The 21703-nt window shown below is 46.3% G+C and overlaps 1 protein-coding gene across 4 annotated transcripts in view; it reads right to left on the minus strand.

The window, feature by feature from the left end:
- SYNE3 (spectrin repeat containing nuclear envelope family member 3) overlaps nucleotides 1-21703 on the minus strand; it is a 91763-nt gene that overhangs the window by 42186 nt on the left and 27874 nt on the right. For all 4 annotated transcript variants that reach the window (XM_019552472.1, XM_019552471.1, XM_019552470.1 and 1 more), the window contains exons 2-5: nucleotides 20247-20404; nucleotides 11380-11552; nucleotides 10628-10937; nucleotides 375-527 (exon numbers count right to left, since the gene is read on the minus strand). In XM_019552472.1, coding sequence (XP_019408017.1) covers nucleotides 375-527; nucleotides 10628-10937; nucleotides 11380-11552; nucleotides 20247-20390 — 780 coding nt within the window. In that variant the 5' untranslated portion in view covers nucleotides 20391-20404. The remainder of the gene's footprint in view (nucleotides 1-374; nucleotides 528-10627; nucleotides 10938-11379; nucleotides 11553-20246; nucleotides 20405-21703) is intronic.

Below are 21703 nucleotides of genomic sequence, written 5' to 3' on the forward strand. Positions count from 1 at the left end.
TACGAATTAGTGATCTGTGTCTAATTTTTGGGTGTATAGTGTATGTGTTTGAATTGGTGACAGGTATGCATGTGCCTAGGCTGGTTTGGACGTGTATGTGCCTGAGCTGGTAGTGTGTGTGTGTGTGTGTGTGTGTGTGAGTGTGTGTGTGTGTGTGTGTGTGTGTGTGTACACCTAATTGATTTGTGTGTTTGTATATGTGCACCTGTGCCACACTCTCCTGTCTAACAGCGCAATATTGAGATCCTGAGAGTTGGCCTGACCCCACAGGGCTACACTACTAAAGATTCATATGGTTTGAGATACACAAAGAGTAATATTAGCATGGAGAATGACTCTCCCTCTGCCTAATACACATGCATCATTAAAAGGACCTGCAATGCCTTTAGCTTGTTTTCTACTGTTGCTTCTTCAATGCAGCAGTTTAAACTTTCAGTCACATCATTCAGCCACGTTTTAAACTGGTTGACACGAGTGCTGTACTGTTCATGTTCCTTTGTTATCTTCTTAAGCAGTTTCACTCTCTTCTGTAACAAGAAACATCAGCAATGGTAAGGATACAGCTTATCAGTCTCTTCATATTTTGCATTTCTGAGCAAAAAACAGTGCATTTCCCTCCATCCACCCATTGCTCAGTCTCTTCAGGAACGTGCAGCTCAGCACAAGGACAAAATATATAAAGCTTTGTCCGACCTTGGCTATGCTGTAGTGTGTCAACATTTAGTCTGTGAACAAAACACTGAGAGGTCCTGTGTGCTCAGCTTTTAGCTCCCCTTTTCAAAGCTTTGTATTCTTTCACTGAAAGACTGTATTCCCTTTCCATGCATTGCTTTGGAAAGATAAAGAGTGTGTTGTTCCATGCTCCAATCTGGCAAAAAAATACAGAAGTATATCTGCTTGATCAGATTGTCCTGGTCAGCCAGGAAGAGACACTGCCAGGCTGAAGGCATGCAAATTATTTCACAATAAAAAAACAAACTAAAACCAAAACATTTAAACTTAAAGGAAGTAACTAGAGGATCAGAAAGAAATCCAGAGCTGGAAGTGACCTCAAGAGGTCATGAAAGCTACTCCTCTGCAGAGGCAGGATCAGGTATCCCTAGGCTATCCCTTCCAGGTATTTCTCTAGCCCAGGTGTGCTCAACCCCCAGCTTGTGCATCAAAAGTGGCCTCTGTAGCCATGGCATCTAGCCCACGCAGCTCCTCTCAGGCTGGAATATTTGGTGGCAGGGGAACACTGGCAACTAATACTGTCACCCCCGCTCCACTAATTCGCAAACCCTGCAGGACCAGGTCAGGGCCAGGCCACCCTCCCCACTGCAACGTGGGGTTGGGGCTGGGCTGCCTCCCATGCCACCGCATTGGGTCCCACTGTACCTGTCATGTGCCGAACTGGGGCCTCCAGCCAGAACCAGCCTGTGAATGGACCAGGCACCACCCATCTGGCCCATGGGGCAAAAAAGCATGAGTACCATTACTCTAAACTGTTCTTGGAACCTCCCAATGAAAGAGATTCCACAAAACCTCTAGAAAACCTGCTCCCATGTTTCACCAGCCTGGCAGTTAGTAAGATTCTCCTGATTTCTAGCCTAAATCTTCTCTGATGCAAATTATATTTGTTTCTCTTTGTTTATCTCCTAGTCAACAAGGAGAAATTGAGTTACATTATAATCACATTAGAAAAGACAATCCTTCTCTCTCTGCAATATTGTTAGCATCCGCTCTAACTTCCAGGGCTTGACTTTCATTAGCAATTGTAATATATATTATTAGGTAGCATCTGGCTCTGCACAAGCTGGGAACAAGCTGCAAACATGCAACTTACGCCCCGTGTAGGGGCCAGACACAGGACTAGAACTTGGGAATCTGACTAAACTACAGTGAATGCAAGTCATTGCTGTAGTTTCCCTCCCCATGTACCTGAACATGGCATTGCTCTGTGCAGATCCCTGTACCAAGTTAAAACTGCTTGTGGGCTATAGCTCACTCAAAAGTAGAACAAACAGCACCAAGGGCCTGAAATCACCATGGCCTAGGGGCATTTTTGCCATCTGTGGCATCCTTCCTTCAGCCATGCCAACACAAGGGTGGCAGAGCACTCTGAGGGCTTGATGCTGTCTGTACTGCAGCAGCAGCATGTCCCCAGACCGAGGAGTACACCTTGCCCAGCTGACTCCATTAATGGGCCCCAGAACCAGGACTCGCCAAGTGTCTGCTCCAGGCTCACCCCCAACACCAGGCCAGTGGGCCAGGGAGTAATTACTGGGTATAAACCCAGAGAAGCCTAATGGGTGAGCTTTCTGATCTGGAGCAAGTCAATGAACTTGGGTAGGCAAGGTGTGGGTGGGGTGTGCTCGGGATCTCCAGCGCTTATGCCATGGTATAAACAAGCCCTAAGAAACCCTATCCACCAGAGGGTCATCGTTGCTCTTAGGGCCAATCCTTCAGCTTCATGGCCAGATCTAGCCAGGGTGCAGTACAAAGTAGCTACATTGCAGTTGAGACTCCAGCCTACCCTGGTAGTCTTTGCACTCTACAGACAAAATTCAGGTCTCAGTTACACCTATGTAAATCAGCAGTAACTCCATTGACATCAAGGTAGCTATGCTGTAAGACTGGTCATCAGGGTTGTTTGATTGGTGGCTGTCAGGCTGCATCCAACCTGTGAGAAGTTAATGTTCAGCTTGTGGGCTCCCACTCAGCTGTCATTCTCCCCATTGCTCCTGCTGCTGCAGTGGCTGGGTCTGCGGAACAGGTCAGCATGACCTGGTGAGCCGGCTGCCTCTGTGGTCATGACAGAGGCTCATGCTGCCTGCAGGGGGGGGGCACTGAGAGGAGCTGTACAGGCTCATGCTGCTCCTGTAGTGTGGCAAGGACAGAAGAGCTCAGGTTGCCCATATGGCACGGCAGGGGGGGCTTGCATTGCCAATGAAGTAAAGGGGCAGAATTTGCCATCTGGCACACACAGTCTGTGAACCGGGGCCCATGCAACCTGCAGATGCTGAAAAACTGGACAGCCCCTCTGTAAGTGATGGGAAGATCTAGCTCAAAGCATACAGGCTTTTTCTTTTGGGTAGACAGTCACCGCACCCCTACAGCAGGCCATCCATTAAGAGGCACAAGCCAGCCTACAGCTATAGGCAAACACAGGCTTGAGACAAAAAATTGTGACTGAAGGTTGAAAATGGCTAAGGTGCATACAGCAAAGCAGCTAATAACTAAAGAAAGACATTAGGGTGTGCAAAGCAGGCCCTATTTGATTCGGATTTGGCCTGAATTGGAGACAGTGATTCAATTTGTTGATTTGGATCAATGTCCCTGATTTGATTTAGCCAAATCCAAATCTGAAAATTCAATGCTGATTCAGAGAATCAGCGATTCGGACACAGCTACAGCTTTAAATGTTTTTTCTACATAGCTCGAGGTACCAGTGCAGCTTGTGAACACTGTGATGCTGGGGTGGATGGAGCATCCCACAGGAGGGGTGGGGGGGCCTCCACGTACTCAGCTGTGAACCTGGAAGCGGACTAGAAGTACTTCCAGTCCACTGCCTGATCTGCCGGGGAGTGTGCTGGGCCCCCTCCCCCACATCCCCCCGCCTTGGCGATCGGCCATGGGGGGACCCCAGGTGCCCCCCCAGACCCAGGAGGCCCCAGTTGCTGAGCTGGGAGGGCGTGGCCCCCCCCCCGCGCGCGCTCTCTGGAGGACCCAGAAGTGGACTGGAAGTGCTTCTGGTCCACTTCTGGGTTTGCTGCTGAGTGTACTGGGGAGTTCCAGCATCACAGCATTCACAAGCCACCTGCTACCTTGAGGTATTTAGAAAAAACATTTAAAACTGTGTCTATATCCAAATCACCAAATCTTTCCGAGTCTCTCTGAATCGATTCGGAGGGTTCCGATTTGATTTGGAGAGATTAAAGGGTCCTCCGATTTGATTCGGATTTGGAGATTCGGCCACTAAATCGGGCCAAATCTCCACCGAATCGAATCAGGGACCGAAGCTTCTCACAGCCCTAACAGACACATCTTAGGGCATGGAGCGATGTAACGTTTATATCACTTTAAACAATGTTAAAGCACTACAAAAAACTGAGCAGATAAATGCCATGCAGTGCTATAGAGTACAAACAGGCCACAATCAACTAGAAATGACCTGGGATGAAACAGAGATCACACTGAAACACTTCACTGGGACACTGTGGCTGGGAGGCAGTTGTACATTATACAGTACTGAAGTGTTACAAACTAAAAACACTTCCCAAAAGTGCAGAATCTGAAGTGCTGTATATGTATGTCTGCCCATCCCCTTATTGTGACCCAACAGGTCTATATTTCTTTGCCAGATTCTGAGGTCAATGAAGCTGCACAAGGGATAAATAGTGTTTGCTTGTACCTCTTGCTCCCTGATACAACTCCATTGATTTCTCTGGAGTCCCTGCAGATTCATATTGGGGTAAATTAAGTCAGAAAAAGCTTGCCCATAGCCAGCCAGACCTCTGATTGGTATAATTCAGGACACCTCTACTGAGTCCACCACAGTTATGCTGGTTTACACCAGTTGAAGACCTAGCACAGGTAATGAAATAAAATGTCTGGACCAGAAAGCAGGCAATGCAGAAACTTCTGGGAGAGTCAGGATGGAGTATGGTAGGCAGACAAGCAGACTTCTAATCAAAACCTACTCCCGTATCTCACAGTAAAATTAAAAGAATAATTAAGCCTGAGAGGTATAGTCTAAATGAAAGAAGTGGCTTAACCTCTTTGTAGGCCAAGCTGTGAAGCTATCTGTGGCTTGGACATTGCTGCCGAGAATATTTAGATCAATCAGGTCATATGATAAACGACACAGATTTGAACAGACACAATACTGTGCTAGCTGTCAAATGAAAAAGCTGACCACAAGCAGGCTGGAACCCTGCCAAGCAGTTAGCAAGGGCTACTTCCTAGTGCAACATTTTAATGATGAGAAAGATGCAGTCAGTTTCTTTATGAGGGGGCAAGGGAAGGAAAATTCATGCTTTCATTCAGGAGACACACTTGAATGATTGGAGATTATCTACTCGAAGAAGTGCAGCACATCTAGGAATAATTGCACTGACATAAAAACAGAAGATACTACTTAGGCTTCACGGGAAGGCACAGAGAACTGTAAAGAATGCACACAGCCCTTCAGTTTCATGGACCAGACACTTTATTTCTGGTGCACTAATGCCCAGCTTCCAGTTCCAGCTTCCAAGGGCTAAAGAAAAATTTTCCCAGTGCACTTTCTCTGCTGGCTCCCCACAAAATGGCTCACACAGAGTGTTGGCACAGAAGGTGCACAAGGGTTGTTGTAGGGATGGAGACAGAGGGTGCATCTACACGTGCAATTAATGCTCATTAAAGTGCTCCTGGGAACATGTCTAAACATGTGACCCTGTCAAGAGCAAATTTGCTCCCAATGGGAGCAGTTCAGTCCAGGGCTGCTTCTGCCCATCTGCCCTGCTCTGCCCCCTTCAAGCAGCCAGGGGGAACTCCAAGCTCCCCCGGGTTCCAGCCTCGGGCGGGCAGGGGGCACAGGGGTCAGACCTGGGATTCGGGGAGTGAGCGAGAGGTGTCTGGAAGCAGGGGACACGTGGAGCTCAGGATCGCAGCCTGGCTTAGCAGCACTGACTTTGAGCGATGCCCTGTGCCCAAGTGTGGGGAAAGAAGTACCAGAACTGGGGGGGTAAACATGAGAGGAAGCAACGCTGGGACCAGGGGGCAGATATGCAGTGGAAACAGCATCGGGACTCAAGGGGCGGGGGGGAGACACAAAGGGAAAGCAGTGCCTCGCACCTCCCCATTGCTCCCCTGGAGCTCTCTGTCCCTCAGTCCTGCTGCTGCCTGTGCAGTGCACATCCCAGTTGGCTTCTGCTCCCCACCCATGCCTTGGGGGAGCTGGGAGCTAAGCAGCATCAAAGCCACAGACAGAGAAGAGCTTCCCTGTCCTGGTATGCTCAGTAGTGCTGGGCCCAGGGACAGAGAGCTCCCCCATTCTGGTGCTACTCAGCTCCAGGGTCCTGAGGGGAGCCAGGAGCTGAGCACCACTAGAGCTGCAAATCGCTCCCAGTCAGCATCTATACATGCACTACTGTGCAATAGCTAACGCACCATTAATCTAGTCCTTGTATTTGTTGGCAGTAGCAAATGGTGCATTAGCTTAATTTACTGTGCAGTAAGTCCTACGCATATATTTGATGAGTTCAATGCGTAGTAAAGTGTCTTATGTACATGCACCAATAGAGACTTTCAGAATATTGTTTTAGCAGAAGACACAATACCCTTTCTTTTAGTTGGAGACGGTACCCATATTTAGAGCCACCCCAAGCTTACCTACATTTTTTTAGGGATTATATTTTAGTTTCTGAAGCAGCCCAGGTGTGGAAAGGCACAGAAGTTGCATAGAATAGCCTGTGTCATTTCTGCCCCCTGGGCTGGGCCTTTTAGGCACAGTTCAGAATCTCAGTCAAGACCTTACAGACCGAAGTGCTCTCTGCTCTCTGTAGACAGGAAGGATACCATGGCATTTTAGGTGAGAGAACAGGTTTATCTCATAATGTTTCCTTTTACTGCTCTATGGGAAGGATATTTCCTCTTTACCATTTAGACTTGCAGGAGGAGCAGCTGGGTTTAGGCATGGGAGCTGTTGGCAGAGTTTCCCTTTAACTCTAGGGTTTGCAAAGACCTGTCAGACTAGGCATCTTGAGAACAGAGCCCAATCCTGCACTCATGCAAGTAGTCTAACATCCTATGATGCCAGATTCAAGAACTAGGGTTGTTAAGAGAGCTAATGTGAACTGAACTGGTTTTGTTTTGTACTAGCCTAGGTTGAGCATACACTGAAATTTCACATATCACCACTTTTCCTGCTAAACAGGTAAGACAGGATGTCCTCAGAGTTTCCTTCTATTCACACCACATTTCTGCTCTTTAGCTGTAACCTTTCAAGGAATATAGGTGGGCATGATGAAGGAGGAGGAAGCCAGCTGTCATAACATTTCAACCATGGAAACTAAAAGAAATTCCAGCAAGTGTTCTATTAAGTTTGGAAGCAATCAAGATACTCACAGACACAAGGGGAAAAAAGGATCACCAGAGGAGCAGTGTCATGGCAAAACCATGCGAGAAACGGAATCCAAATACTCAGCCTATGATAGAAAACAACAACTGCACCAGATCTAAAAATGTTTCTGGAGCACCAGAGAAGTCTGCAAGTACCAGCAAACTTCCTCCTGCAGCCAGCTCAGGAATTCAGCTGTCAGCTGCAATTTACATTTAGCCCAGCCTCCCGTCATGAGAGGGGTGGGAGCAGCTCCTTTAAGTCTGAGGTCTCTCTCATTTAGTTGTCCCTTCCATGGTGAGAGGTAGCAGGGTTCCTTTAAACAACACTATCTATTTTCTGGCATGATTCCCAAGCTGCCTGTAACCTTGGCATTGGCCAATGATTGCCCCATTTATTTCAATCAGAAAAACTAAAAGTTCTTTAACCCCCTGTCTTGTTCCTCATCTCTTTAAAAAGGGAGATTTCAGAACCAGATAACTTTACTTCCTTTCTCCTTTGAGAAGTGGCATTTGTAGGAAAGTCAACTGCTTTTTCTAGAGCTTCAGATAATTGAAGTCATCATGTACTTTACCTAAGGCAGCTGGGCCTCATTCTAATCTCATGTAAGCCAGGGTCAATTCACATTAATCAGTGAAGCTATACTGGGGCAAAATCAGTCCCCCAGAGGCCTGTCCTAGGGTCTCTATATTTGGATAGCTATTTGAGAGATCATCTAGTTGTCCTCTATCATCAAACCACTTACAGCAAACAGCCATGGACCAAGAAGAACAACTCTTTGTGAAAAGGGAAGTCACTGCAAATGGCAACCTGGTGCCTTTAACACCCTCACGAGTGTAAAGAGCTAAAACATAACTTTGTTTTGAATGACTAGATTTGCCCTGTGGTCTGATTTTGAATAGCTGTTTCTTTCAGTTCCTCGATAGCTACAAGAGTTCACCTGCCTCAGGTGCAGAATCTGTGATTACATTTCTGAAGGGAGCAGAGATGCGTGCGTAGGGGTGGGGGTGATGTTTTTTCACACTTTAAGAGAAAAGGTAAATAAAGTTTCTGTTCCTAAAAGGCCAGCCTTGTAGACTCCAGGCTTCTGTTTCCCTTACAACCTGCCCCGTACAGTGCCCCTCCAAGATGACTAGGTGGAGGTGGTTAGCTGTGTTAATCTGAAGTCAGGCAGAAGGCAGGGCAGGGCAGCACCTTAGGGTAACAACAGACATCACCAAGTAAAGTTGATCAGCTCTGGTGGGATGTGTCCTACCACAGTGGAGCTACTTTATTGGGAAATGGGTTTCTTTTTGCTGGGGATTCCCTGTGTTTCTCACTGCCCCTTCCTCTTTGCTGGAACCCATGCCAATGTGAGCCTCATGCAGAAGCGGGGGTTGGCAGAGGTTCTGGTATGGGACAGCGTAGACCAGCACGGGACCCAGGAAATCTCTGGTGCCCCATGCTTCCATGCAGACACTCATGCTGACCTCTGCCTCCATGGGGTGGCGTGAGTCCCGGCAAGGAGGTGTGGGGCAGCACAGGAACTGGGCAGTTCCTGGCATAATGTCCCTCCATGCTGGCACCTATGCTGGGTCCTGTGCTGACCTCTGCTTCAAGCAGAGGCATGGATTAGAGCAGGTCTTGGTGTGGAAGTTTGGAGCACTGGGAATTTGCTGGGTCCCATACCACTCCATGGCACAGGACCTGTGCCAGCCTATGTTAGGAGCTGTGCCAACCCATGCCTTCATGCTGGGACCTGTGCCAACCCATGCCTCTAAGTGAAGCATCAGTCAGTGTAGGTCCTAGCATGGGGGACATGGGCCACTGGGAATTCCTGGGTCCCATGTCTCCACACCAGGATCTGTGCAGACTTTCCTCACTTTTGAAGATGCACCCCTGGAGATCTTGGGCTGGGTCACCTTATGCGGGGAACCCTCACTTTCCCTGCTTACAGAGAGGTGCCCTGAGATTCCCCAGGGCACGTCTCTAAGTAGGGAAAAGCTGGGCAGGCACTCCCCAGGCTTGAGGGGATGAATCCTGCATGGGAATTCCTGGGGGATGCAGGATCGGACTCCTCAAGCCTCTGGAGTACCTACCTGAGACAGTTGGAGAATGCAGGCTGCCTGCACTCTCCGGCTAAAAAGCAAATAGATGTCTTCTGCAATAAGGCTGCATTATTTTACACTACATTTTGCTGCAGCCCCTGACATGGCATGACAGACAGGGTAGAGACATGTATTTGGTTGCCATTTATGCTGCCATTCTTATCATGGCACAAACATGATGTCCGGTGACACCTGTTTCTATACTTAGAGACAACCTGGTTGAGAGAGGCAGTTCATGCCTGAACCAGTTAGTTCCTAAGGTGCCACTCTACCCCACCTTCAGTGCTTAAGTTTGACTGATGATTTCTAGGGATAAGAGCATATACAATTTTTCATAACCAGGACAAATCCTTAGTCTGGGTGGAGCAGTGGGAAAGAAGAGGAGAGAGGCAGATGGTTAAATCAATGCAATGGAGTTCAGTTTTATTAATAGCAGTCAGTTACTAGTCCCTGAAATCCCTGTTCTGCCTTGAGATCACTCAAAAACCAGAGATGTATCCAGGGAGTGCAGTCAGCTGGATATGTAGGTACTTTTAGGATCAAGATCAGTGGTTCTCAGCTTTTTTGGAATTGAGGCACCCCTCATGGGACTCAAGACACCCCTCCATAACTTTTGTAAATTAAGTGGTACCCAATATAAAAAATATATATATATATATGTATATTACAGGGATTACTTCCTTGCAGAAGGGTAAGGATCATCCAGACAGGGATAAGCTTGACCTTGTGCTTATCTGCTGAGCTTACCTGCTTATCTGCCCATACCTTGCTTATCTCCTCACTTCTGGAGGCATACTTTAAATCATTTGATGGCAGCCTAGTGTGTCCTGGCACTATGCTTGAGAATCACTGATCTAGATTATTGAGCACACTTACATATGAATATTTCCTACCCTCCAAAGGCAATCATTTTCCCAAAGGCATGTCCTATCCCACCGGTTCTGGAAGTAAATAGTACCAATCTCATCTCTACTCTTAACCCAAACTAACTGTCAAAGCCAGTGACACTAAAAGATGTCAGAGTGTTTTTTTGCTCTCTTCTTACATGACCACTAGACTCTTGAGACTGACGCAGATTAGGAACTGAAAATCTTTTGGCACTCAGGGTTGGCTGCTAATGTTTTTTATTTGAGCAAGAACATTCACTGCCTGCCACTTGGCTGGGAATAAGTCAAGTGGCTCCTCATCTGTACTTATAAAGTAGCCACTTGCCAGTATTCATTGTTGCGTTGAAGCCTCTGCTCTTCAAATAGTTTACTTAAGTATCATGGTGCAGTCCTTGCTATACTAAAAGACAAGCAAACCTTCACACCTTCCTTACGTTAATACTGTTATTCTCACACATCTTGCTGAGTAAATCTTAGCTTTCACAACAGGGATGTAGGAAGCACTTAACAATGGATGCTACTCGAGACCGGTGAGATCCTAAACATTCTGGTCTTTTATAGTTCAGTTTTACCTGAGCTACTTCCTTTATTCCTTCATATTCCACCTTCATCTTCTTTTGGACATCCTCATCAACACTTGGGTCACCTATCCTGTTAAACAAGGAAGCAGCTTCCTCCAGGAGCCTTTCCAGCAGGACTGACTGATTTAAGACGTCATTCAGCAGCACCTCAGAGTGGCTCAGCTGCCACTGCTTCTCTTTCAAGCCAAGCTGCAGTTCTATGTCTGGCTCCAAGGTCACCTTCATGTTGTGAACCCACGTGTAAAATTCATCCTGGGCTTTCAAGTATTCATTCCAGTGCAGCCACACCCATTCAATACGGCTGTTGGGGAAAGCGAGGAATATGAGATTCTCTCAGGACCAGTGGAAATTATGGCAAGTTCAAGATGCTTAAAAAAATGTCACCACCGAATGGTCACAATCTCAGGTGGAATAACTCAGCTTAGCTCCTCTGGCTTCAGAGTGTCACAATCCACGTCCCAGTTCCATTCTGCTGTAAGGGGAAACACCATTTGCTCAGCAAAGATTATGGGCTGGTGCAGTGTGAGGGGAGATAGAGCCAAGGCTCCACCTTTTTTCTGTTCACCCACCCCAGCTGTATGCATGGGACCAGTAGTTGCAGCCTAGAGAAGTCTACTTTCTTGCATACCGCTATCCACAATATGGCATTGATGCAGGGAGTTCTTTGTGACAGAACTGCATGAGCCAGTCTGACCTGACACATAAAGCACATACTTTATCGAAAAATAGTTTATGTTTCCTACCTGTGACAGTGAGTAATGTATATGGCTGTTTCTTCCCACATGGCCTTAATGTCTTTCAGTTTGGAGAGTACCTTGTGCTTTTCATCCTCACTGATGCAGCAAAGAAGGGCCTCCGCTTTCTTGATAACGAAGTCCATTTTCAGTCGACCTTCAGGCTCCAGTACACAAATTTTCTGTTAGGAAGCACAAAACTTAATGTGTTACAAACAGCCTGTGAAAGCAGTTATTGAATTATAAATTTGTTTTTACCTAGGAATCAATAACTCCCTCATGCAGAGCTCCTATTGAGTAAAAAGTGAAAACTTTTCCACTGTTATTTTTAACAATCCTAAAAGATTTAATTAATTAGAGACTTATATACTTCAAAACATCTATAAAAAACAAATAGTTTTTATAGCTCTTCAGAGTTATTTCTATGGAAGCCAGTTATTTATGTGCCTACTCAGTTCTATAGGACTTGAATACCACCTGCTATAGTTCTATGATATTATATATACCTATTGTATGCCTTGTAATTTATTTTTGTGGCAAGAATGTAGAGGCAGCAATATCCATGGAAAACACAGAGCAGAACACATAGGGTAAGATGTCCCATAGCTTGCCACAGGTTACAGACAGAAAAGCCATTTGTTGCAAATCCTAGAAGACGTTTTCTCAACTACAGGTCAGAAGAAATTGCAATTACCTAGCAGAATTTCATCTCTGTTACCAAGTTCTTTCCTTGCCCCCAAATTTCTATATCAGATAAGATTATGGCACACACGCACACAACTCAACACAAACCCTAAGGCAAGGAAATAAAGGTTTAAGGTCCTCTTCCACACTGAGGTATAAACCGAACTACAAGAACGACCATTCTGCACTGCAAACAACCTTAACTCCATCTCAGTAAGAATGTCAGTTTTTCAGCATCACCTACCCTAAGTTCCCACTACTACAAACACGCAGATCACCAGACTCCCTCTGCCTATTGTCCTGCCTGCACAGTTCAGAGGGAGTCACATGCACTCAATTTTAGAGAAAGATAAAGCTAAAAGAAAAACATGAAGACACTAAATATCAGAAGCTGCTTATGAAGATTTAGGCCAAGAGATGTGTCCAAAATCATTTTTAAGTCAGTCACAGGGTATAGAATAAAAGCCAGATCTTCCCAGTCTTGTGATTTTAACAGAATCATTCTTCTTCTTCCTTTATGTCTTTCTATATAGCAAACTTGACTGTGACGTTCTTGCACCATTTGCACTAAATGCCTACTTTGTAAAATTAATACAAATACCCCCCCCAACACACACACACACAAACCCACATACTAAATACAGACTCTTGGAGTGGAGCAGGCAGTATAAGCTACAACCACCAAACAAAAGAAAAACACGGAAATAAATCAATAACTCTAAAGTTCAGATCTTTTTTAATGGTTGAAATGAACTGAAAGCAAAAAGGACTGTTAAGGAAGCTATGGTTGGGCTGGCACTTCAATTTTCCGGACTGTATTTTTTTAATGGTTGCTTTCTTTGGCGGGCATATTTTCATTAGCAAATTTACAGAAAATGAAAACACAGGAAGCAAGCCAACTAGGACAGGGACACTGGAACTGATGTTTTCATTTGAAATAGCCAACAGATGAATGAGCAAGAAGATTAGATGGAAATGTCAGTTGGATGGCAAGGATGCCATTCAGCCTGCTACAAAGGCAGGATGGGAAGACAAAGAAGGGAAGGGAGAAGCAGGATGAGGAAAGAGTTATTTAGCTTTTTTCCTTTGCAGATGATGGGTTTCCAAAATCCAAACTACAAGTTCCAAAACAAGGATTTTCTGTGTGCACTCTGGGGATGCCCACCAAAACCCATTGTAGCCAACAGGCTTCAGTCAGGTCATTTGAAAGCAGAAACAAATTCTCAGTCTGAAACAAAATAAATACTTCGTGCCTTTGGGCTAGCAGGCAAATTTCTCTGTCACCACCAGCTCCACAATGAGTCTCATGTTAGACCAGATACGTGATCTAACACCCTTGATGAAAAACCTGGGAAAATAGGATTGGATAGGATATGACAATTCATACAAAATACCCCAGCACTCGCACCTGGATTGCAACTCTGTGCTAGCTATGCTATCTTAAATACCAGAAAGAGTCCAAACATGATTACAGGCATAAAGAGACTTTCATATGAAGAGAAATGAGAACTCACATTTGTGAGGGGCTGCTGCTGTCCCCCTGACTTCCTATACCCTAATTTCCAAACCCAGCTGGAGTGGAGGAAGAAAGAATGGGAGGAGAGAAAAAAGTGCTACCGAGTGCCAGGGAAATGGGTACCTAGAGCAGGGGTGGGCAGTGTAGAGATCACAGGGTTCAGTTAACACAGGCATACATGAATGAAAAGAAACACAACAGGTTTTGTTTGGGAACAGTAAGAAAGCTCTGCTTACTCTGTTTCTCACTCACTGACTCCCAACTACCTGCTCCCTGAGGGGCCATCTCACAGTGCCCAACTCCCTGAGCCTCCTGTTAGGGAGCATCTATAAATTATAACTTCTGTCATTAGTTATATCTGCTTCCAGGACTCAAAGATGTCCCTGGCAACTGCTGCCATGGTGCTGTCTGCCTTCAGGGCTGGGGTGCATGACTGCAGCCATCCCTGAGGTGCCAGCTGCATCTCCCAAAAGTCCCTTTTCAAAATCCTAGATCTGCCCATGTATGTGCAGAAAGCAAACTTTCCTATGATTGCAGGCAAAGTCAGAGACAACACTTCACTTGCAAGCTACCAGGTAGGGACTACCTGTTTAAAGAACAGGCCAATCATAAGGACAGAAGTTACACATAAACCAGTTTAAGTAATCAGAAAATGCTTTAAACCTGTGACAGAACAGACGTTCAGTGCACATAAACCAGTTTCAAAATGGCCAAAACTAGTCTAACATAATCTGGTTGAAAGCAGAGTCAGACTTAACTGATTGAGGTCAAACTAGTTTCTGTAACTTCTGTCCCAGACCCCTTCTTGATTTAAATTAAATCAGAGTCCCCCAGCATCCCAGCATGCTTTGCAGCCTTGGTCTGGGCTGTGCTGTCTGCTCCAGAGAGCAGGGCTGGCTCCGCCCCTCTGCTGTCTAGCTGGAGCAAGAGCAGGGGGTGTGGCCAGATGCTTACCTGGCATGATCCCTAAGGCAGAGGTCAGGGAGGGGGTTTATTCCCCTCTTTCCCCTCTCTCCCCCAGGGGACCCCATCCAGGGTCTGCCTGGTGGGAGCACAGCATCCCCTGTCAGGCATTTCCCTCTCATCACCACTCGAGCAGCAAGGGGTGTGGCCAGCCCTGGCAGCAGCCCGAAGTGAATGGAGAGACAGATGGGGGTATAATTTCTCCACAACAGCACGGACCCCAGGCAGGATCTGCCAGGCAGGGACGCAGCAGCCTGTCAGACATTTTGCCCCGCTTGCCATTCAAGCAGCAGGGGGCTTAGCCAGCTTTGGCAGCAGCCTGAAGCGAACCCCCCAATTTGCTTCAGGCTGCTGCTGGGGCTGGCCACGACCCTTCTGCTCAAGCAACAAGGGGCATGGGTGGGAAATGCATGGCAGGGGCTGCTTCCCCCTTCCCCCTCCAGGCACACCCCAGCTGGGGACCATATACACCACAATGGGGGTTTAAACCTCTACCCAATCATAGTCAGACTGCCGGGGCCTGGCCATGGCCCCTCTCAGCTCAGCTTCCCTCCAGCCAAGGGCTTGCACTAGCACCCCCTGGCTTCTGACCTGAGCCACTGCAGACATGTGGCTGTATTTCCAGAATCAAAAGTGACTGTCTATTCATCTGCTTGCTGGCTCAATCTATGCAGGTTAGACTAACCTGCGGAGAGTGAATTAATTCAGGCTTGGGCTTTTTGAATGTCTGTATTTAGCCTACAACATAACAGAAGCAGAAAAGCAACAAGTTAGTGTTGGCCTTCTCTACAGGACTGCTACTGCACCATTGTAATAATAAGTGGGAGAAACAAGATAAACAGAAGTGCCCAGTTCTCTCATAAAACTTGAGAAAGGGAACACTAGGAAACTGAAAGGTAGTACATTTACAGTTAATCAAAAAGAAACACAGACATTATCATTTTGTCACAAAACGCCAGTGAGAGCAAGAGTTTAGAAGGATTATTAAGGGATCAGCTATTTACAGAAATGAGATCATCTACACTGTTTACACCTATTTAGATCATCTACACTGTTAGATAAGTTGAAGAAGATACGTGCCTTAAAACTACTAGTGGACACAGCTCAGAAAAAACTATAAGCAGCCTGCTCTGTTATGGAGATTGTGGTACTTTTTCCTTTAGCATCTGCCACTAGTGTGATCTGACTATGGCAATTTCCTGATGACTGCTGGGTGGCTGTAAATCCTAGAGCACTGTGTGCAACAGCTGAGGTCTTATGAAAAGCAAGACTGATGCTACACTTCCAAATATCATATATTTACTCAAATATAAGATGTTTTATTTTCCCTAATCAGCCCTCACTTTTTTATGAGGAAAATGTTTTGTGTTCCAAGCCAAATCAATTCCAAATCCATGAGTCATTCAAGAACCATATATGGCCCTACTATTGGTAAACATCCTCTACCCCCACCTGGGTTTTCAGATGTTTCCAAATCATTTAGCGGGCATCCTACGTTCAGGCCCAAGGCCAATGGCTTTGGGTGGCCCCGGGGTTCACTTGCCCTCAGTTATATGGTTACAGAAACAAGCTAGGGAGAAGTTTCCCAGTTCCATAAAGTGGGCACAAAGCCAAGTTCTTCCCACTGGAAAGGAAAGTGGGAGATTAGATATATATTACCTCCATGGGTACTACCCCGTGCCAGAAAAGCAGTTATCCCAAGTGACTAGGAAAACTCCCTTGGCAAACCTACCACAAGAATAATGTAGCCTATCTGAGTAAAATATATAGCAGTGCCCATTGTGCTCAGCCCTCCTCAGTGCTGACTCTTTTCTAGGTCATGGTGAGCCACTACACTGAATACATTTTAACTTCCTTTTTACTCCCATAGCTGAGCTGTGCCTTTCTTTCCCATTTCCAACGATTCCTGTTTCTTCACCATCCTTAAATGTCTGGTAAATATCACCAAATGGGACCCCAAACATTTTACCCAGAATCCCTCTGTTGTCCCCTCTCTCAGCCTGTGTGAGGAGGAGCTGGACTAGGTTGCCCTGTGCCTCATCTGCATATACGTTATTGGAGCATCCCAGGACTTGTGACATGAACATGTGGTTCCAGTCCTGAGTTGGGAGTTAATTAGCACATAGATCCTTTCTGGGGCTGTCTGGAGTACACATACTATTGAGTGTCGAACTATGGGGTCACCATGACTTTTAAATGCTGTTGACTCTTCCAGGGTCCAGCCCATTGAACTACATGGTAAATCATGAGCCTTTTGGTTTTAGACTAATATCATTTGTAATTCATACTACTGAACCCCTGGCCTAGCACATCAGGTAGCATCCTGGGATGCATGGAGTCTAGATTCCCGGAGGTAGCAAGGAAGAGTCCAGGGTCCTGGCCTACATGGATGACTTGAACATCCTGTGCCAGAATAGGTATGTAGTAAAAAGAGCCCTGTGGCACATGCAGGTTTATGAAGCAGCAGTTGGGGCCAAGCTCAATGTGAGCAAAAGCACCTTCCTGTCCATGGATGAGCTCTGGGACCTGGAGTCCCTGGGGGTCTTGGTTCCCCAAGAGGGGATCAATATCCTTGGGGAGGATTTTGACCCTGACCTGAGTGGAAGGAGGGCCTAGGAGAAAAGGAGGTCAAGCTGAAGCAGTGGTTGAGTCTGTGGCACACGCACCACCTCTCCATGGCGGTAGCAACACCACATGGTGCTCATGAAAGCAGTGTTGCTACCAGAGCTTCTGTACGCTGCACTGGTCTTCCCCTCTCCAAAGCATATCATTCACAGAATCCAGAGAGACATGTGTGTTTTTTTCTGGGGATCCAGAATGGAGAAGGTGGCAAGGAAGAACCTGTACAAAAAGAAACAGACTGGGGGAGGGGGATGCCAGACACCCACCTGTTCCTGCAGGCATGGTACACGAGCCAAATCTGCAAGCTGGTGACCAGGCCAGAGTCCAAAACAGCCTGTCTAGTAAAGTTTTTTTGCAGGTCACCTCCTAAGACAGTGGGGGTGTTCACCACAACCAACTGGAAACCGTGGTCCATGGAACACCCCTGGTTCTACAGAGTCCTGAACAAGTTCCAGAGCGAGTACAGGCCACAGAAGGAAAGCCTGGTGACTATGATCAACCACAGGAAGATATAGAAAGCAGAGACAGAGACATACTATCAACCGTGGAGATACTCCCCAAAGACAACTGCCAAGCCACCTAGAACTGGATCTTCCATAAGGACCCATGAAAGGATCACAGAGACTTGAACTGGCTAATAGTGCACCACACTCTCCCAGTGAGGGCATGGAGACACAGAGGGACGAGGAACTTGACCCAGCTGCCCCAGCGAAACCTGCCAGTTTGATAGAGAGACCATCGACCATCTCCTATGGCTCTGTCCCTACACCAAGGGAGTGTGGAAAAAGGTAAGCCGGCACCTGGAGGAGGTGACAGGAATCAGGCTGATGACAAGGGAGACGGCACTGTATGGACACCTGACTAAACAACAGGGGTCCCAAACACCTGGCTTTTACAAGTCTGTGTCCTGCATCAGGAGCACCCTGTAGCACATGCAGGAACCTACCGGTGTACACATGGAACTTGAGGAAACAGGCTGTATCAAAATGTTTCTGTATGAACTCCAGTCCTACTGCTGGAAAGCGGTGGGAGAGGACAAAGAAGATGTGGCCAACTCCACTTAGCAAAGGGACTTTTGGCAAAGACTATTCCGAGAGGTCGAGTGATCAGCGATGATGAAGATGACAGCAACACAACTAGGTTTCAAAACAGCGACAATGACAACAGCAGTGTCAGCAGCAGTGGAAGCAACAGTGAGAGTCACAGCGCTAACAACAAAGACAAGGCATAAATAGACAATGTAAACCCCACCTGGAGTGAAAACTAAGGGACCGTTATGGAAAGGACTGTGGACTGGTGCATGGGAATGCGGGGGCATGGATGTGCAGGGATGACCATTGTAATGGGTGTGCAGGCTTTAGATGCATTTTAAGGTTTGTGTAGAAATGCTTATTCGGGATGCAGTATATATATAACTATAACTATAATTATATATATATATATCAGGGCTGTGTGAAATTTTGATGGCTGTTTCATTCCAACACTGTTTTGACCAATTTCAAGGTCGAAACAGCAAAATCAGAACAAAACAGAGGCCGTCAAAATAGCCTCAAAACAAAACAAAGCTGATTGAAACATTTCACAAGTCGAATTGTTTCGAGCATAGGCTGGGGATGGGAAGTCAGTCCAGTCAGCCTGACTTCCCATCCCCAGCGCAAGATCCTGCAGGGGGTGTGAGGCAGCCAAGCCAGGCTGTTTCCCTAACCCCCGCGCGTGATCGTGCAGGGGTCAGGAAAGCAGCCCGGCTCGGCTACCTCCTGACCCCGGCGCAATCAAGCGCGGGGGCCGGGGAAGCAATCCCACTCGGCTGCCTCCCACTCCGGCACAATCATGTGTGAGGGTCAGGGAAGCAGCCTGGCTGGGTGATCTAGCGCTGGAGATGGAAAGTCAGCCCAGCTGGTCTGACTCCCCATCCACAGCGAAACTTGAAACAGTGGTGAAACAGCCTTTCTGTTTTGACAGAACAAAATGGAACAGCTGTTTCGACTCGAAATGAAATTTGAGACAAAACACTGTTTCCTCAAACCATTGAAACTCAAGGCAAAATGGAATGATGCCGTTTCGCACAGCCCTAATATATATATATCCTCCCCCCGCTCAAAAAACAAGAAAGAAAAAAGTTTGTACTATAGGTACTCTTCCCTAGCTTGCTCCTGCTGCCATAGGGTTGAGGGCAAATGAAACTCAAGGGCATCTGAACCCTAAGCCTCCAGGCTTGGGCCTCTGTGTAGGATGCCTGCCAAATGATTTGGAAACATCTGAAGGCCCAGGTTGGGGTGGAGGATGTTTGTCAATAGTAGGGCTACTTACAGTTCTTGACTCATAGTTTGGAATTGGTTTGGCCAATTTGGCTTGGAACATGAAAATTTTTTATTTAAAAAAAGTTTGCACTATAGGTACAAAAGTGATGCTTAACAAAGTGTTTATGGAGTACCTGTTCTAAAATTTGCAACAGTTTAAAAAAAAGCAAAATATATCAATTCTGGATTAATTAAATTACAACAGCCATGTTTATTCAAATTTGCCCCTCACTACTATGTGCTCAGGAAGAGCAGGGTGCAACAGTAAGGGGCTGCAGGGGGGAAAAATTAGAGAAAGGGTAGAGGGCAAGGGGGTCACCTGACTCCTCCCAAATTTATGTTTCCTGCTGTAGCAGTGGAAAGCAGACAAATTTAAGGCAAACCTCCCATAATTGAATTCTATAACTGAAAAAGTATAACATATTCATAAATTTTCCATATATTGAACCTAATTATCGGGGGATCATCTTATATTCAGGGTCATCTTATATTTGAGCAAATATGGTACATATGAAAAAACTGGAAACATCTAATCTGACAATAAGTTATATCCAATCTTCCCGTTCTTTATGCAGCAGTAAATGGCTTGCATGAGAAGATCCGGAAAGAATGCTGATATGAGCTGTTCCAAATGGGAATGATGCAACAGCCTCTGGGGACATTTTTGGTCTCTATTGGTCCCACTTTGATAGTGCCCTAACAGCAACCTCTCCATCAAGCTCTGCCAGTCACTGTGACAACAGAGCTGCTCATGACTATGCCCAGACTAGGAATCTCAAGTCTTTCCTTACCTCAGTTTCTCTCAGTCTGGCTTCTAGAGCAGACCGAGGTCCCTTGGTGTTGTCATTAATCTGCAATTTCTCCTGGATGGCCTTCATCCAAGCTTCTGCATTTTCCACGCTACTGTCAAATTCATCCTGTGGTGGCTGAGTCATTGCATTTGAAGAAACTGAAAGTATAAGAAATGAGGAATTAGAAAACAGTTTTCCTCTCAAGAATGTGACTTACGATCTTAGGGAGTGTAGAAGAAAGATCAAAGTTATTAGCCTCTTTGGGCATATCCCCACAAGCATGTCTGTGCATCTCCTGCTGGACAAATAGCAGCAGAACATATTTATGCCACTGCTATTTGTCCCCAGGTATGCCCCTGCATGTGCACTCTGACATGAGGCAAATTGCCCCACGTGGGGTAAGAGAGGCTGGGGTCACCAGCTGGGCTGGCCCCAGCAGCCTCACGTGGGGGCCTGGGGCCCTCCTGGGGCAGCACCAGTGCCAATCTGGCTGCTCAGACTGGCTGGAAACCAGAGCATGGCTCTGGCTGGCCAGGCTGCAGTTTCTGGTGGCGCATACTGCTGCTGTCTGCAACCACTGTTTTTTTAGCAGCAGGGTTTTTTTGGACATCAGATCTCCCAGTGTCAAAACCTCCCTGCTGCACTGCAAATTAGCAACACGGTGAAGTTTGCAGCACAAAAAACTGCATACGCGTGCTCATGTGGATACACCCTTTTTGATTAATGGCATCAAGCCACTCACCACATAATAGTCCTTAATTTCTAAGTAAGATTCAACAGAGTATGAAATAAAAGCTCCAGTTCAAAGCCTCTAAAATGAGAAAATATGAGGGAAAATACAGGTAGGGAGCTCTGTCAAGCTCCATTTTTGGGTTGATATTCAAAGGGGTAGCAGATACTGCATTTAATTTGAAAGACTTTAAATTAGGCTAATTTGGTGTTTAGGAGATATTGGCTGCCTTAGGTGCTAACATTATCTGCATTTTTACAGAACATGCACAATACAGGTATTGGCAATGCAATCTCCCTCATCGCATCTCTCCTTAGGCCTGTTTAGGACTTGGTGCTATAAGATAGTGACCACTCAAGCATATGCTCAACTTGTAAACATGTGGCTAGTCCCTGCTAAGGCTGCCCTGAATGCTCGGAGCTTTGAACCTAATCCACTTTCTTGCTTGCTTCTAAAGAAGTTGTCTGTCAGAGCTCTTGTGGGGATGATTTTATGATAATGGACACCACTTCTGCTGGGACCCAAACCATTTGTCATTCTTTTCTTATCTTTTAACTCATCCCACCCTAACTAACCCCCTCTCCTCCCCACTCAGACACACATAAATTATGGAAATAATCTGAAGTTAGCTCCCCTCTCATTTTTACCCTGCTTATGTGTTGCATTTCTTCCCCCATTATGCGTCTGTCCTGACTGTCTACTACTCTGTTTGTACAGTACCTGTCAC

The sequence above is a fragment of the Crocodylus porosus genome, unplaced genomic scaffold, assembly GCF_001723895.1.
Source record: "Crocodylus porosus isolate Cpor-Errol unplaced genomic scaffold, CroPor_comp1, whole genome shotgun sequence".
Classification (NCBI taxonomy): Eukaryota; Metazoa; Chordata; order Crocodylia; family Crocodylidae; genus Crocodylus; species Crocodylus porosus.